At 38.3% G+C, this 17,545-nt stretch overlaps 1 protein-coding gene across 1 annotated transcript in view; it reads left to right on the top strand.

Annotated features, from left to right (window-relative positions):
• Positions 1 to 17,545, top strand: part of STK32B (serine/threonine kinase 32B) — a 171,790-nt gene that overhangs the window by 134,753 nt on the left and 19,492 nt on the right. The window contains exons 7-11 of the mRNA XM_009328893.1: positions 615 to 718; positions 5,384 to 5,500; positions 6,404 to 6,529; positions 10,936 to 11,067; positions 11,851 to 11,915. Of these exons, the coding sequence (XP_009327168.1) occupies positions 615 to 718; positions 5,384 to 5,500; positions 6,404 to 6,529; positions 10,936 to 11,067; positions 11,851 to 11,915 (544 nt within the window). The remainder of the gene's footprint in view (positions 1 to 614; positions 719 to 5,383; positions 5,501 to 6,403; positions 6,530 to 10,935; positions 11,068 to 11,850; positions 11,916 to 17,545) is intronic.

Raw genomic sequence — 17,545 nt, 5'->3', positions numbered from 1 at the left:
TTTTTTTAAAAAATCGATTCCCCCCCCCCCCCCCCCCCAGGGAAAGTTATTTTTACAGAATTCATTACTTCATTGACAGTGTGTTTATTTCTAGTCATGACAGAGTTTATCACAGCATACAATCAGTGTCAGGATTTGTATTTAATTACCATTTTCCTATGTTGAATGCCTTTAAAACCTATCTGATTAATTCTATCAAAATGTAGAATAAGGATGAGATTTACCATATTCAACACCTCTATCAATCACAAAGAATCACTTTGCTTGCATATTTGTCCCATAAAATGTTTGCATTACCCTAAATATTCCAAGTCACACTTCAGTTCAGGAACTCCCCTCCTATTACTTATTTTTATTCACATAAACATAAAACTTAAATGGACCAGGTAGGACTTAACATATAAAATTATTGGCTTTTGAAAAACCCTGACCGGTGAAGGTCATTCGTTGCCAGCAAACCAAGGCACTGAAACTGCATCCTGAAAATGCTGCGTTTACAAAGGTATTTAATTCCAGTTATTTGCGTCCTTATTCATTTTTCAAATACCAACATTAATGATCCATAGTTTAACCTTAATATAAAGCTTTTTGTTTGATTTGATTTATTGTTTTAGCTCCAGAAGTGTTCCAGGCCTTTATGGATGGAGGTCCAGGATACTCGTACCCTGTAGACTGGTGGTCACTAGGAATTACAGCGTATGAATTATTGAGGGGTTGGGTAAGAACGATGGGTTTTGTTGTTATTTAACACATTGACTGACAGAAGTCCAAAAGTTTGCAGTGCCCCTGAGTACACCCTTCATGATAAAATTTGAGTGGATGAGGCTGCAGTTCAGTTCAGGAATGTTGTCCTGAGTCCTTTCCAGCTGGAAACATTCTCAGGAAAGTTTCACCCCACTCTCAATTACATCATGAAAGTTTGCCTAAAATGGATATAGACTTTCAGTGTGCACTAAGGAAAAGCCTAATGTTTTACTAACTTCTCAACAATGCTGAACTGGAAACAATGGTATTTTTTTCCAAATAGGAGTTGAGTTACTTTACTTCAGGCTTTATTATATCTTTGATTCTCTTGGCTACTACCTTAAAAGAGCTAATGTAATATCCTAAAATGCTTGGTCCAACTACAGAAAATGCTTATCTGCCGGAACACTTGTTACTTATCTAATCAATTATGTGAATAAGCTTAATGAAAAATCTTCCTGAGCATGGTCAAATTTCAGAGAAGATAATGGAAAATTCTTTTCCATTTTGGTTCAAAAGCCTGAAGTTGGTTGCTTAAATATTTACTATTCCCTATGGAAAACAGTAATTTAGATGCTATTTAAGGATAAGGATGTAGCTGGGTTTTTTAAATTTTTAATTCCTATTTTGGAAAGAGGATTTTATTGCATTGCAGTATGCTGTTTTTAAGGAAAGAGTATTTGTTATCATATGACCCTAACACAGTACCACTACCCTGTTCTGCTAGGCACTTTGTGATGTGACACAATCCATCCCGTAAGGATCTCACAGTTTCATGTAGGTTGACAGACAAAGGAAACTAGAAATAAAGAACAATTATTATTCCCATTTTTAGATGGAAGACTACATTTCAGAGTGTCTGCACATTGTTACTTCAATCCAGAAGCTACATTTTTCAAAGGCCTAAGACTTGGCCAAACTATTTTGTATTTCCATAGAAATGGCAAAAGTCATGCTCCTTTGCTCTCCCATGGCAAATCTCAGCCCTGCTCTCAAAGCACAGGAGTATTAAAAACCTTTTTAGGAAAAAAAAAAAAAAAGTCTTTGCAATTTTTCTCTGCCATCATTCTCAAAAATTACTGAGTGTTTAAGCTGACATTCTTCCCGGGATGGAAAATTTTAACCTGAACATTTAAGGTCTGGCAGTGATAAGCATAATACATTCTCAACCCCAGTCATAGATGGTAGTACTGGCTGCACGTATAATAAATTAAAAGAACATCCTGCTATTTTTATATCAACCCTTTCACCAATGAGTGTCTCCAAGAAAGCAGCACAATATAAGGAAAGCTGATCTCCCAAGACAAATCACAAAAGATACCTAGCCACTTTAATAAATGAAAAATTATATAGAATGGTATCCATTTGCCAAGAGCCATACAGTCTTCTCTGAATGAGTCTATCTGGCTACAGACAAAGCAAAGCTGAGACTGAATAAAATTTTTTTAAAAATAAAAACATTGCCATCTGTCCATGCTCTAGTCAACCAAGCCAGCTGCTTGTTTTCTCCTGAAGAGCGGCTCTTGCCCACTAAGCAAGCCAGAGGGTGGCTTGGCAGCCCATACCTTTGTATGGACTAGGAAAAGGTGTATTTTTTTCTGAATTGTATTTCTAAATTTTTCTAGTCTAGACAAGACCTAAACTGACAGGAGTGATGACAAGAGAAGTAGCAGTGGGTTGAGGAAATGTGCTTAACCCAAAGCGTGTTACTGCCTGCAACAAGACAACAAGGTCTGAAGCTCCATCTGCTGCAGCAGCCCCGTGCAGATGGCTGCAAAGAAGCAGCTTGCGCCTACAAGGCTGCAAGCTAAACCTGCAGGCAGGCAGCCCCCTCCTCCTCCATGCTCCCACAGCACTGTGTTCAGCGGTGAGAAGAGAGCCCCATTGCCACAGAGCAGATGGGCGGGCACTTGGTGCAACCCACCCGCTCCTGCAACAGCAGTCCTGGGGAGAGAGGAGGGTGTTGCACTCGGCAGAGCCACCCGGAGATATGACTTTCTGCAGCTGGAGCATGGTGCATACTAGTGCATGGGGAAAGCAGGAAGGAAGGAGCATTAGAAATGAGGAGCATTAGAAATTTTGATCATTTTGCACCTCTGAGCTATGCGTAGTGCATGACACTGCCTGCCTGAATTCAAGAGGAGCTAAGTAAAAATGAGTTGCTTTTCATTGGGCTGAATTTTTCTTTTTATTTGCCTCTACTGTTATGAGATGGAAGAGTCCTCACAGGGTGCTCAAGGCATTGCAGCCATTCTCATGCCCTGCTCTCTAGTGCCAGGCGGCCAAGACAACGCATTGCTGGAAACAGGGCTGTAGCTACAGGTGTAGGTTGCATCTGGTACAGAGCTGTCTGGACCGTTTTTTGATTATCCACAGTAGCGTTAGCATTTCTCAATATGTTGCATTTCTCTCCTTAGCTAGTTGTTGACAAAACACCTAACAACCAAAAAAGTAAATTTATAAAGCTTTGCACCGAACATTGATTTTTTCCCTAAGTCCATGAAATTAAACCGCATGATGCAAACCATGACATGTGTCAGTCTGTTCCTATAGACTACTGCTGAAATATTACAATAACTGTATATACCATGCCCTCAACAGAGACAAGGTGAAGGAAAGAGGCAGTAGGTGGGAATCTTGGACTCCGATTTTCACTGTGATGTGAACAGTTTACAATGAATTTTGGTAAAACATCACAAACAAAAGCAAACAGATTTTATTTTTCCTTTTTCACAAAATAAACCAGAAGGGATCTGACCCTCAAGTGGATTGAATAGCTGAAAAACATGGGAGAAATAGGTGTGAAGGACCTCAAAAGACCAAGCTTATGATGGCCATTTCTTTGAGTATTTATAGTTCAAATTAACTAAGAACAATATTAAAAATCTCTGCAAATCTCAAAAAATCAAGTAAGATTGCAGAATGCTAATAAACTTTAAAATAAGGTAAAATTTTTAAAGCTTTTTCTGGGGAGGAAAAAGGCATGTGCAGAAACATCCTTAACAGAAGAACTTTCTTATTTTTATTCTTTTTACTTTATTCAAATATTCATTATTCCTTAAAATTGATATTTTTAGAGCTAAGTCACCATTTCCAACAATTGGTGTAAATTCTGGCTCAATGATCATATTGGTCACATCGTTATATCAAGTCTAAATCAGCAGTAGGTTACTTCTTGACAACAGACAGAATGTTAACTTCATTTTTAATAGCTGTTTTATGGCAGCATTAGCACAGGTAGGGAAAAGCATATGACAGACTATTTCAAATGACAGTTTTGAACCTGATTCAAGAAAATTATCTATTCAGAGCATGCATTTAGGTCCTGTTGAATTCATATGGACATGATATAACTAAATGACAACAGACTAACTGAATGTGAATCAAAGCAAGAAGATTTAAGCAATCCGTGGATTTATTTTTAGAACAACCCAATGCCTTGGAATGGACTTGGTTTCATACACATGTTCGAAGTTAAACATGTGCATGAATCGTCTCAAAATAAGAATGTTTTCTGGGCCTTTATGAAGACTGGCTCTAATTCATGATCAGATTAAGTAACTAACACCTAGAAATACTCTTAAATTATAATCTTGTACCAGTACATACTAGCAAAAGTCAAGGGATGATTCAGTTCTTAGTGAAGGTAATGAGTATCTGCTCTTTGCTGTTGAGGATATTGGATTAGAAGGTAACTCTATGTTGTGTATGAATTATGATGCATCAATTTGCACATTGCTGCTATGATGGCATTTGGCTGAAGGTCTCACATCACATATCATATAGTTGTCACCTGCTGGGTACAACTTAATTCACAAGCAATCCACACTCTGTCCTTGTTTTAAAAAATACATCAACAGAATATCATTCTTGCTTATGCAGAATATAACAACTTGCTTCACAAATACAAGTCTTCAAAAAATGTGTGTAGAACAGCAATTAATAGGAATATAAATTTATATGTAGTACTTTCATTTCCAAATGCTATATTTAATAAAAGATAAATCACAGCAATCTTCATGAACAAAGCACTGTGAAGCCTGGAGCTTCTCTTCACATATAGAAGAATTTAGGCACTGCAAACACAGGACAGTAGGTCCATATAATCCATAGGTCCATATAATGAGTTAATTTTAGATTTCAAAAAGGGCAAAGGAGAAGGATTGGGATTTAGAGTCTACTTTTCTACTGTGGTTCTTACACAGATTTTTGTAAGCATTTTTTTGATTTCTCTGTCTACTACTCAGTAAAATCAGGATGACAAAGCTGCCTTCAGCCACCACTTTTCCATTTTGTCAGTTTAGATCACAAGTATATTCTAGTACTACAAGTAAAAAAAAGTAAATAGTCCACGTTTCACATAGAATGCCCCAGGAACAAAATTATTCAGCCATCTCATTTGAACTGATACTTCTTTTCATGAGAGAAAAATTTGCAGAGGAAATGCATCTATGAGTAATTACATTCATTCTGACCAAAGAAAAGCACACATGCAAAGGATTAGCCTCAAAATTGTTATAAGATGTTTTCGTGTTTTTGATATTTCCAGCATAAACAATACTGAGCTCAGGAAAACATGAATTGTCTACACTCTTTTATCCATTCTTGCTGACCTGATATTGATTTAACTTTATCCCAGAGGCCCTATGAAATTCATTCAGCCACCCCCATTGATGAGATACTCAACATGTTCAAGATAGAAAGAGTTCACTACTCATCTGCATGGTGCAAAGGCATGATAGCACTACTGAAAAAGGTAAGAAAGCACAAAAACCTTCTGTCCTCTCTTCTCTTCCAGAAGCTCCTCCAGCAATGCAGAGGCATCAGGCAAGCACACACATTAGGTAGTCAAAATTTCAAGGATAAGAAAGCAGTGCTTATTCCTAGACTTTTCTGAATGTTAGTGATGCAGTATTCTCTCTTGAGTTTCCAGCCAGGGAGCTTAGAAGTGAAAAGGGCTGTATCTCTCCCTGTCCCATGTTGCTGTAGTTGCAACAACAAAAGTCAAGCTGCTTTGCTGTAAATGTCACTAAGCTACAAGCTGAGGTTCTTTCTGAATGCATCATGAGTCTGGACATCACTTGCTTCCTAAAATCCCAGGTTTTTGTTCGGTTTAATTTTCTGGCCATGCTGCAAGGATCCTCTGTCTCTTTTAGGTACTTCAGATCATCAGTACTGATATTTGAGCAGGAAATGTTTGTGAATGTGTGACTAGAGCAATAGAACATCAATTTCCTTTGCAGCAATGAGCAATCTATTTTTGAGAGATAGAGCAATGAGGTGGTTAATTTTAATTGCTGCCAGGATGCTCGGTGTAACTATATCTTCCAGTAAATTAAAGACGAAATACAAATTGTTGGGTAGCATTGAACTGTGATGTTTCATGTCACTCGGACTCTTGTGTATTTGTAAACAGACTTTTGTTACTAATACATTTACACACTTCACGCCTGCAACAGTCATCTGGTGGCAATTAAATTATATTAATTTCCTATCAGTTATTACTTTTATTTTTTTAGATTGGGCCTTCTAGGAGTTGTTAGAGGATTCCCTAGCCATTTCCTTACTCTAAATTGTGTATCATACAATTTATGTGTGATATGTTTACTCTTTTATATGGCATCCGGGTCCTTAGAAAATGCCTTGTGCTTGATCACAGCTCCTCACTAAGGACCCAGAGTGCCGTCTTTCAAGCCTTGTAGACATCCAAAGCTCTCCATACCTAGCTGATGTCAACTGGGATGCTGTTCTAGAGAAAGCTGTGACTCCAGGCTTTGTTCCTAACGTAAGTCGATATTACAGGTGAACTGTGTTTGCAAATTCCAACTTTATTTGTTTATGCTTGCATTTATTGCTCTTCAGTGATGTACTTCTCGCAGAAGTTTTACTTTGGATTCTGCTTTCATTTACTCAGTCACAGCTAAGGGAAAATTTGGCCCATTTCATTAGATCACAACAAAAATAATTAACCCTGGTTCACTTTTTGGTCCCTTTAAAATAAAAAACATTTCCAGACTTTGCATTTCAGCTGTTAGAGAAAATGATTGTCAGAGTTAACTCTGAGCCAAAGAATACCAAGATGACTGTTGCTGCTCTGTTAGGCATCCAAATAACATTTGCAGTGTGCTGTTCCTTTTTCACTTAAAAAATACTGTTTCAAAAGACTGACCTATTTCTTTTGTGACGGTTTCCTACCGTCACATTCAGATTCTGTGAGGGAATCTGGTGGTTTCTTTTTTACTGTGGTTCCATTTTGTTGGTATTTTCTGGATATTTCCATTTTGATAATTTGTAAGTTAAATGGATTTGAGGGCCATGAATCCAAAGCAATGACTGCGGTGTTGACATCCTTCTCCACTTTGTTGCTTTTCCACTTTGTGGACTTGGCAGTGGTTGATTTACAGCTGGACTCGATGACCTTAAAGGTCTTTTCCAACCTAAATAATTCTATGATTCTATGATCAGTCATACTGCACCATAATTCTTCTCCAAACAATACATTTGTTACAAATACTAAGGATCATTTAAATCTTTTTATGCAACTGTGAATAAAGATGAGGAAGGGGGAATAGCTAGACCCTATCCTCATCCAGGGGTACATCAGAGTTCTTGCTAAATCTGATGGGGACAGGATCCAGCCCTGCAGAAGCTGATGGAGAGAGTGCATTGCTTAATGGAGCAAAGGCAGTCAGGTAGGTTGCCAAAAGAGTGCTGGCAGTGTTTGCTGTGCTTCTTAGCATCTGACCAGAGCCTTTCCTGGAAGCAGCATCCTGCAGGAGAAGAAAGCTGTGGATGGGCAAGCAGGGGTGCAATTCCTTCCTTTCACATTTTAGCTCAATGGTGGTGCAAGCTGAAAGCTTGAGAGGTGAATATCATACCTACCAAACCAAGGCTAGGACCCCTCCCCTCTTATTCAACGTCCCTGCAGCTGGAATAACTGCTACGCCATGCCAGGCCTTTCCCCTACGCTCTCCCAGGTTGCTACCCTAAGCAAAGCACTGCAGAACAAAGCTCCTCCCTGGCCTGGTGGACCATGAACTCCATTCTCCAAGGTGGCATGGATCTACAAGATGAATGGAGACTGCTTTTCCTCTTTTCCTTTTTTTCAAGTTAGAGTTGCTCTCTGAGATGTCGGAAGCGTGGGCTTACTCTCAGACAAAACCCAACAGATTATTTAGACCTCCAACTCCTAGCTGAAAGTTTAATCCACAACTGTCAGCATGTGGGAAACTTCATAACCCTGCTTTGTATTTTAAAAGAGGGATCCAGTTTTCCACACCCAAAGGTACAACATATATGGGGATCCAGGAGAGTCCCAGACCCTGCAAAGCCTAGTCATGCCTAGGTACATGTCTTAGGACTTAATGTCAAGAGAGAGGACTTCAACTTGCTCTGGCAAAACCAGCTGCCTATGGCAACTCTGTTCTCTGCTCCTGTTCCTGCCCCAGCATTATTCTTTCCCCAGACATCTCCTCAGTCTCCTTCTTGCTCCCACTCAAGCTTGAATTCATAGGGCCATATTTTCCATCTTCACTATGCTCCCAAGGATTGAACTCAAGCCAGCTTTGGTCCAGGAGTGTATAGCCAACTAATGCAATGCGTGCCACCCTGCTAAGCCTGCCTCCTAAGCAGTGAGGTATGGCACTTTGGCTGTAGTAATAGGACTTAATAAAGGGACGGCAAGTTTTCCACATTCAGCTGGCTTACGCCCAGCCTGCCCAAAGCTGGGGCATGACAAGAGTGTGATGGTCTGTGTCTGGCCATAGACAAGTATCCCCAAGTCCTTAATTCACAGTTCTCATGTGGCTGTTTGCTTCTTTCCACCCGGATTTAGGTTGTTTTGAGGGTACCTCACTCCTGAGAGAGTACAGACAAGTTTCCTGACTTCTTAAGGATGGTGAAAAAAGTAATTTAAAATGTAATTTCAGAAGCAATTGTGGAACCAATGTGTCTGGTAGTGCTCTGTTAGCCAAGAGGCCTGTCTCTGTGGCTGATGTTGACAACAGTGAACATCATGGAGACTGAGAAAGGAGGAAGTCCTCTTGAAATTCTTTGAACTGTCTGCCATTAAACGTGTTCAAAGACAGCTATTCTTTTCACATTTGGAAAGATGTGAAAATACATACCTCATTTGTGTTTTGGAGGGAATCTATAATATTGGAGGGTAATCTATAATATTAGAGGGAAAATAATATTCTATGTTTAAAAGGAAACAGGAGTAAAAAGTTACTTTTATCTACTTGGATTAATCTGAAAATCCCATTAAAAGTTGTACCAGACGCTTCAGGACAGAGGCTGATATTCCACCTGGTCGATCAGGTGTGTTAGGAAAAGCAGTGAGAAGGTGAGAGTCAAAATGTCTTTTCTAGCACAACACTTCTTTTTATAGTAAACTTTACTGTTTCATGAGACCAAGTTTGGCCAGGAATTTTCCAAGAACTTTTCTCTTTATTGGCCCAGCAAAACCTTCACTGATTAATTGGGGCCACACAACAAACTATTTCTTGGTTTTCAGGCTTTGGGTGCGAGGGTGAATTGGGGACAACATACACTGTGATCTGGGGAGAGTTTTATAACTTTTTGACAGCTTGCTGTTACTGTCAGGAGCTTGCCTGCCTTCTACAGGCAAGAGAGGGAGGCTTGTGGTAGGAAGGTCCCATCATTTAATTTCTCCCTGTGTAGTCTGATTCCATAAATATTGTTCTTACTTAACTAGTGCATGTGGGTTTTCATGATTTAGCTAGTTTCTTTATATTCAGCTGGGAGTCACAAACTGTTAGTAGTTTTATTGTATTGTTAAATATTTGATGAAGGAAGGAAGAAATTATTTAAATGTAATTTGCTTTCATTTTTAAAGCTTCAGAATTAAAGTGATGTATTTTTTAAGTGGTCAAACAAATCTTAAAACTGTACATGCTCAAAAAAGGAACGGATATTGATCAAATGTAAAGAATAATTTATTTATATATAAACATAAATATATATATTATATAAATTTATATAATATTTATTTATATATAAATATAAATAAGCTGTAAACCCCCATTAATAAAAAACAAATAAATTTTACTAAACCTGACTGGATAGTATGCAAGAAAAGGCATCAGAGAATTTAATATTATACTTTAAGTATACAGACTTTTCTAGGATATAAAAATGATGGAGTGATCTCTAAATCAAATGTTTCGTTGTAGGACATCACAAGTTATACAAGTGGTTTCTGATGTGTTTTTTCTGCTTAGTGTCTGATTACTAAATAATATCTGTGACTTTTTAAAAATTTAAAAATTGGGTCCAGCTGAACCATAGATTTTCTGGCTGTACCCTAGCTCTTATCCCTAAATAAGAGAAGAACAGTTCATCCCAAATGTTGTCATGAGATGGCTTTACTGCACTAATGAATAGAATTAAAAAAAACCCTCAAGGCATAACTATGCTCCTGTAAACTTTTTTTGCTGAAAAGATCTGAAAGAATCAAGAACCTGAAAAGAATTAAGGAAGAATCTGAAAAGAATCAAGGAAGGAAATGGCCATATAGAAATGGTGTTTCCAATCATCCTGCTTGAAAAAGAACTTCCTGATACAACAATGAATCTTAAGATTTGGTTCAAGCACCACAAATTAACATAAAAATGGAGAATCCAGAATATTTAAGTAATGTAAGTAATGGGTAAGAAAAAGCATAATAGAACCATTTTTTGATATAAATGCTGCTAACCAAAAAAGGCCTGTTCCTTCCTTTGTTATCATGGACAGGAGCTAAGTAACTGAATCCAGCCGCAACTCTTCAGAAAATCATATTTTAACAAGTAAGGTCTTAGAGGTACTCCCCATCCCTCCTGCACTATTACAGTTGCCATTTATGTTCTACAGCACTAACCGATGTTCTGATTAAGACCTTGGGCCAGATTAATCTCTCTCATTGGGGTAACATAATTGTAGTCACTCTAGGAGTACATCTGTATATAACTAGGAAGAGGATCCAACTCTTTATAATTGCTTTATAACATGTTTTTTTTTCCTTAACTCCCTTATTTAAACTTCAAGCACCACTCTAGGCCTAAAAAGACAGTTTTTATTTTACAGATGTGGTTGGGAAGCTTGATCATCATTAATGCTATTAACACTTGCCAGACAAACTTAAAAACACAATGATGCTTCAAAGAGTAACTTTGGATTCTTTTGTATCAGAAAGGAAGGCTGAACTGTGATCCTACATTTGAACTTGAAGAAATGATTTTAGAGTCCAAGCCTCTCCATAAAAAGAAAAAGCGACTTGCCAAAAATAAATCCAAAGATGGAGCTAAGGAAACCTGCCCACTGGTAAGCTGGGGAGTGTGGCTGCGGTCAGTGGCATTTCATTTACATTCGCTAATGTACAAAATCAGTTAAGTTCAGTTTTATCATCTCTGAAAACAGACTTGACCTCTATGCCTGTCGTTTCACGTATAGCATAAACCATCTCCAAAGCAAGATGAAAAGCAACCATTTATTTCAGTCAAATAGTAACAGCATGTTTAAGTTGCAATCATTTTTTAAGATTCTCACAGATGCGCATTTAAAATATGAAAAAGTGTTGCCAGTTGGCAAATATGCTTCCCACACGTGGACAGATAGTCATAAGGAGTATTTATCCCCTACTGGTACCAAAAATGAAAAGTATGCAGTGAAAAGCTTGTTAGTTATAAATGTTTTAAAGCTGTCTCTTGCAGTCTTGACTAATGTGTCCCGCGTAGAAAGACCCATTGTATAAACAGTCTAAACTTCTGAGAAGATTAAGAAATAACTATTTTCCAGACTTGAATTTTCATTTCAGTAAGGTTTTATAAATTCTGTTGCTACTCCTAATGATTTTTAATGCTCATGCAAACTATTCTTCTTAGAGCTACCAGACGTAAAAATCCTCAGGAATTCTTTGTGGGGAACTTCTTCCAAAAGAAAGAAGGATTGATTGTGCTATCACGGCCCACTTTTGAAGAGTCTTCAAAAGGCCTTTTGATAGTATTCATTCATAAGCTGTTTTGTTTGGTATCGTTTCTGTTGTTGTGATTTTTGTCTATGATTTTCCATCTTTTTTAATCAACCTATTCATGCTGTTTTTTAAAGAACGTACACCTGCAGCAGTGCTTGGAAACCGTTAGGAAAGAATTCATCATATTCAACCGAGAGAAGTAAGTGCATTTCTTAATGCCTCTTTAGCATGCACTACTGAAATTAATTTGAGAATGATTTTTTCTTTTCTCCCAGTGTAAGGAAAAGAGATTAATGGTCACAGCAGCAGGGGCTAAAAGGCTGGTTTTCCCTTGATTTCTTCCTCTTACAGTCTCTGGTGTGATGTTTTTGTAGTTATTCCGTCTCTGAAAGCAAGCAGAACTGCTTGTGGTGAAAGTATGTTAGAGAGATAAGGTAAATGTCACCAAAACTCTCCAGAGAAACTGTTAGCAATTAAGCAAAGGGAATACAATACAAGGGGCTACTTTTTCATAACTTGAACAAAACCAAAGGAAGTGATAACTCATGAAATTTTAATGATATGAACTGCAGTGTTCTGACTTGGAAACTCTATTCATACTTCACTACCATAAAACAGGTAATTTCAACATTAGTTATTTCAACAGAGCTAGATATTAAAACTATATCAGACAGGAAGGAAGTGCTTCATAGCCTAAGCGTCAGCCAGAATCCATAGAAACACAAGTCTGAATCCCAAGGATGTCAATAATCTTTCTTTCTGGTCCAATTAATACACTGCATTTCACGTAGTTTACTGTGTTTGAGTTGCAGCCACTATGGACCTGTTTGTATTACGGATATAGCTTATAACAGGGGAGTTTGTGTCTTTGGTCAAATCATCGCATTTCATCCAAGTATATTCAGTGATTTTATTTGACCTAATTATATCTGCAAGCCTTTCTAATGGAGTTGTGAAATGTTAGAAATTAATTTAATAGTTGTGAATATCTTACTCAGTGCTTACAGTGCAGGTAATTACTGTCTTCTGTAATTAAGACTGGGAAAGGGATTGTCAACTTTGCACAATTGACATGATGTCATGAACGAAACTATGCCATGGATTACCCCATTTTCCTGTCACGATCTGTGGGACACGTCTATGCCTAATACTGACTGCTCACAGAAACTACAGCAAGGACTTACAAAGAAAAGGAAAGTCTGACAGATTCTTCATGTCATTTTGCATGATCTTTAGCACAAGAGAGCCATATGTTTATGTAAGAGCCATAAACAAGAAAAGCCAGACCAAGTCAGCTCATAAAAGGTTTTCAGAAGGGTCTTGGTGGACTTCTCTCAATCAGTTCTGGTATCAGTGCACTGGGGAACACCTGAACTTTGTAGGAGATTTATTAACCCACAAAAATCAAAATTATTACGATTGTAATAACAAACTTAGAAAAGATTACATTGATAAATCAATTTAATGTATTTCCAAGAAGTTGTTCATACAACTAGTTCATTTCCAGATATGACCCTCTCACCTACTCCAGAATCATATATCAAGGAAACACAATATACAGCAATTTATGAAAGACAAAATAAAATACCAGATTTTGTAAAAACACTTTCAAAATCCCATTGTGTGTGTTCACTAGCATTGAACAATTTCTTTTGACATGATTTTACTATGTTATTCTTGAATCTTTCTTAGCAGTGCATAGGAAGTTTTTTCATTTTTTTTCATATTGCACAACTACAGTAACAACGCAAGCTATAAAGGACTCTGAGAGGCTGATGAGAGATCAAGGAGAAGTTTAACTGGAGTACAAGTAAAATGGAAGCAAAAGATAAAACACATACACTTCATTCAGAACAGCATGTGTTTTGGTCATTGATTGGCTTTGACAAGATAAAGCAAAAACATTTAGTATAGACCTACAACAGATCCTTCATTGTCTTAAGCCAGATCACTATCATTTCTTGTTTAAGTTGTAGTAGAGCTGAAGAAGGACATGGAGAGATTTCTGTAATACTTTTCAAAGACAAAAATGTTAATGAGGGGGGAAGCAGAGGTCAAATTTTTGAAGTGCAAAGCGAACTCAAGTTAATGAGAACAAAATAAGAACAATGACAGACACAGTTGTCATCATACTGGAGAGAAGATGCTACACAGTATACACCAGAGTAATTCATGGTGGGTCTTCTTAGACCTTTCTATGCCCTCAAGGATGTATGTACAGGCTGAGGCTGTACTTACATGGATTTCCAAAGTCACATGGCCAATCAAGTTCTTAGGAACAGCTGCAGATACTGAAAGACATGAACTGTTCCTACAAACACAAATCCAATAATATGTGATCGTATCATTGGGTGAGGTGTAAATCTCAAGCAGGGCTTTAAAACAGTCTCAGATTAATACAGATATTTCAATATTCCTCCACGTTCCTCTACATAGAGCAGAACTGCTTATGTAGTCTAGCTGTTTGAAAATATCTGCATACTTCCTTAGATATTCATTATATTCAGCTACAAAAAGCTGTATTTTATTGTGATTTAAGCCTTCTGCTCAGTTTACTTCAGTGGCACAGAACACTACATAAATCCTAAGAAAGTGTGAATCAAAAAAACTTAGCCCATCTTTCAAGGGAAAAGATGAGCATCCCCAAACTAAAAGGATTCTAGGCAAAATTACAGATGTTTCTAATTGAGCAACAGGAAGTCACATAGTAATGTATAGTTAGAGTGCGTTGTTAACCATCCCAGTTCCACAACATCTTGCAATCCAATACCTGTAAAATATCTGCTATGAAAAGCAGAATCTGTTTTTATTGAATGTCTTCCTGCTACTTCCAGTCTGTGTCTCTTTCTCACTATATATCTTTCACCCTGCAACAGATACTGCAAATCTTGAAATATACCATATTTATTTTGTTTCCAAGAAGCTCAGGAGACTATCAGAAACTCTTAGACTGCAGTTAAGGGTGGGGAGTGGGTGGGTGGGATAGAGAAAAGGCTTACTAGGCTGAAAAGAATTAAAAAATTATTCAAGAGACAGAATGAAGTAACTTAATAGTGTAAGTTAATGCTGGGAAAGACAGAATGTGCACATTTTCACTTTTCTATTGCTATCTGCAGTTAAGTAATTGGAAACTGCTATTTACAGAAATGTTTTAAGCAAGTTGGGTGCATGAGGAAGACAGAGTTCATTTTAGCTAAGCCAGGCTTTCAAACGAGTAAGCTCAGTTAAAAAGGCTGATGTTTTTCCAGGTGGCTTTACCAGCAGCATTCAGGCAACGTACCTTCTCAGTAAGTCTTACATGCTCCTTGAATGTAATTTATTTGGTTGGACTATAGTTTAACTATGTAGCTGATATCTATGGTTTGAACAGTTATGAGATAGGATGAAAGATTTGAAGAATTAGAAAGAAATAGGATATTGTATACAGTGAGAGAGCACAAACATACACTGCAGAATGCAGGCAACACCAAGTTGGGCGGGAGTGTTGATCTGCTCGAGGGTAGGAAGGCTCTGCAGAGGGACCTGGACAGGCTGGATCAATGGGCCGAGGCCAACTGTATGAGATTCAACAAGGCCAAGTGCCGGGTCCTGCACTTGGGTCACAACAACCCCGTGCAGCGCTACAGGCTTGGGGAAGAGTGGCTGGAAAGCTGCCTGGCGGAAAAGGACCTGAGGGTATTGGTCAATAGCTGGCTCAATATGAGCCGGCAGTGTGCCCAGGTGGCCAAGGCGGCCAATGGCATCCTGGCTTGTATCAGAAATAGTGTGGCCAGCAGGAGTAGGGAAGTGATTGTCTCCCTGTACTCAGCACTGGTAAGACCACACCTCGAATACTGTGTTCAGTTTTGGGCCCCTCACAACAAGACAGACATTGAGGTGCCGGAGCGTGTCCAGAGAAGGGCAACGAAGCTGGTGAAAGGTCTGGAGAACAAGTCCTATGAGGAGCAGCTGAGGGAACTGGGGTTGTTTAGCCTGGAGAAAAGGAGGCTGAGGGGAGACCTCATCGCTCTCTACAACTACCTGAAAGGAGGTTGTAGCGAGGTGGGTGTTGGTCTCTTCTCCCAAGTAATAAGAGATAGGACAAGACAAAATGGCCTCCAGTTGCGCCAGGGCAGGTTTAGATTGGATATTAGGAAACATTTCTTCACCAAAAGGGTTGTCAAGCATTGGAACAGTCTGCCCAGGGAAGTGGTTGAGTCACCATCCCTGGAAGTAATTAAAGGACATGTAGATGTGGCGCTTAGGGACAAGGTTTAGTGGTGGACTTGGCAGTGTTAGGTTAACAGTTGGACTTCATGATCTTAAAGATCTTTTCCAACCTAAACGATTCTATGATTCTATGACAGAGCAAATGTGTTTTGTTAAAATAGGAATTAGGAAAGGAGGACTTGGAGCCATGATATTAGATGTTTTCTTTATATATTGGATTTAACTGTACAGGGCTTCCTGTACAAAGAAATTGTGTAGTCAATGATTATCAGCAGTGGGTAACAAAAGTTAGATTTGTATATCTTTACTTACACACTCCTGATTAAACAGCATCTTCTGTTGATACTATTCAGCATTCACTGGGGAGATGAGGAGGAATGGAGAGAAGACCAACTGTTCCCAGTTTCTTTGTAGAAAAAGCCAGAAAACAACTCCATCAAACAAAGAAGTTTGCAGAAGATGAAACAAAGACTTTTTCCATTTTCCTAAGATTTGTATTAATGCAAAAGACTGTCCTGTGTACTAAAAATGACAGTTATAGAAGTCCAGGCGTAGTTCTGTGCCTCAGTTTAGCTAGGCATGTTCTCATTACTGTTAATCCTATAAAGCAGTCTGGGAAATTTGTGAAATCTGAAGGGAATACTGCTTTCATGTCTGTGAAATGGACATTGAATGTTCCGAAGTCTGTCTGTGATCCAAGTCAACAGTCATTCCTATGATACACCATTTCTTCTAACAAAAGGAAATCTGAATTTGGGCCGTGTTCATCCTCCACACCCAATATAACTTCCTCTTGGGACAATCATATACAACTCCAAATAATGGAACAGCAGACCAGGAGCAGCTTTAGGGATGTGCAACGTTCATGGATTGAAAGTACTTTCTACTCCATGTAAAATGCCTAAGCTGTTCTGAAGAGGTAGCTTTATACCTTCATCTTCATTTGTGCAGGAAAACATGAAGCATCCAGAATGAAATCCCTAACACTGTAAGTAAATTTTATTTTGATTTTATTTTTGCCAGTGCTTCAGATACCAGAGTGGCTCAAGTGTCGCTGGATGGAAGGCTTTATTCTTATTTGCATCGATATTTCAGTGGATGTGAGCTACAAATTAAAACACATGTGTCTTTTGACATGACACGAGTGTATGTCATCTGTCCACATTGACATTATCTTGCAGTACCTTTAAGAGAGGGGTACACACTGTCCTGATCCAAAGTAAAATAAAGTAGGAAAATCCTTTTACAATCCAAGTTTGAATATGGTACAGGAAATGTTTTCTATTCTTCTTAAGAGTGTCAGTAAAATCTCTTACTTAGTTTTGAACATGTAAACTAAATAAACTGTGATCTAAAAATGGTCCATGCAGTGGGTCTTAGTTGCAGAATACGATCTGAAGATTTCAGGGACTTGTTTGACTCCTTTTGCTGAAAAATGATTTTTTCTGTTTTTAGAATCATAGAATCATAGAATCGTTAAGGTTGGAAGAGACCTCCAAGATCATCGAGTCCAACCGTCAACCCAACAACACCATGCCCACTAAACCATGTCCCTAAGCGCCTCATCTACCCGTTTTTTAAATACTTCCAGGGATGGTGACTCAACCACTTCCCTGGGCA

The sequence above is a fragment of the Pygoscelis adeliae genome, unplaced genomic scaffold (assembly GCF_000699105.1).
Source record: "Pygoscelis adeliae isolate BGI_AS28 unplaced genomic scaffold, ASM69910v1 Scaffold66, whole genome shotgun sequence".
NCBI lineage: Eukaryota > Metazoa > Chordata > Aves > Sphenisciformes > Spheniscidae > Pygoscelis > Pygoscelis adeliae.
The sequence above is the reverse complement of the archived record's forward strand: the minus strand, read 5'-3'. Positions and strand labels throughout refer to the sequence as shown.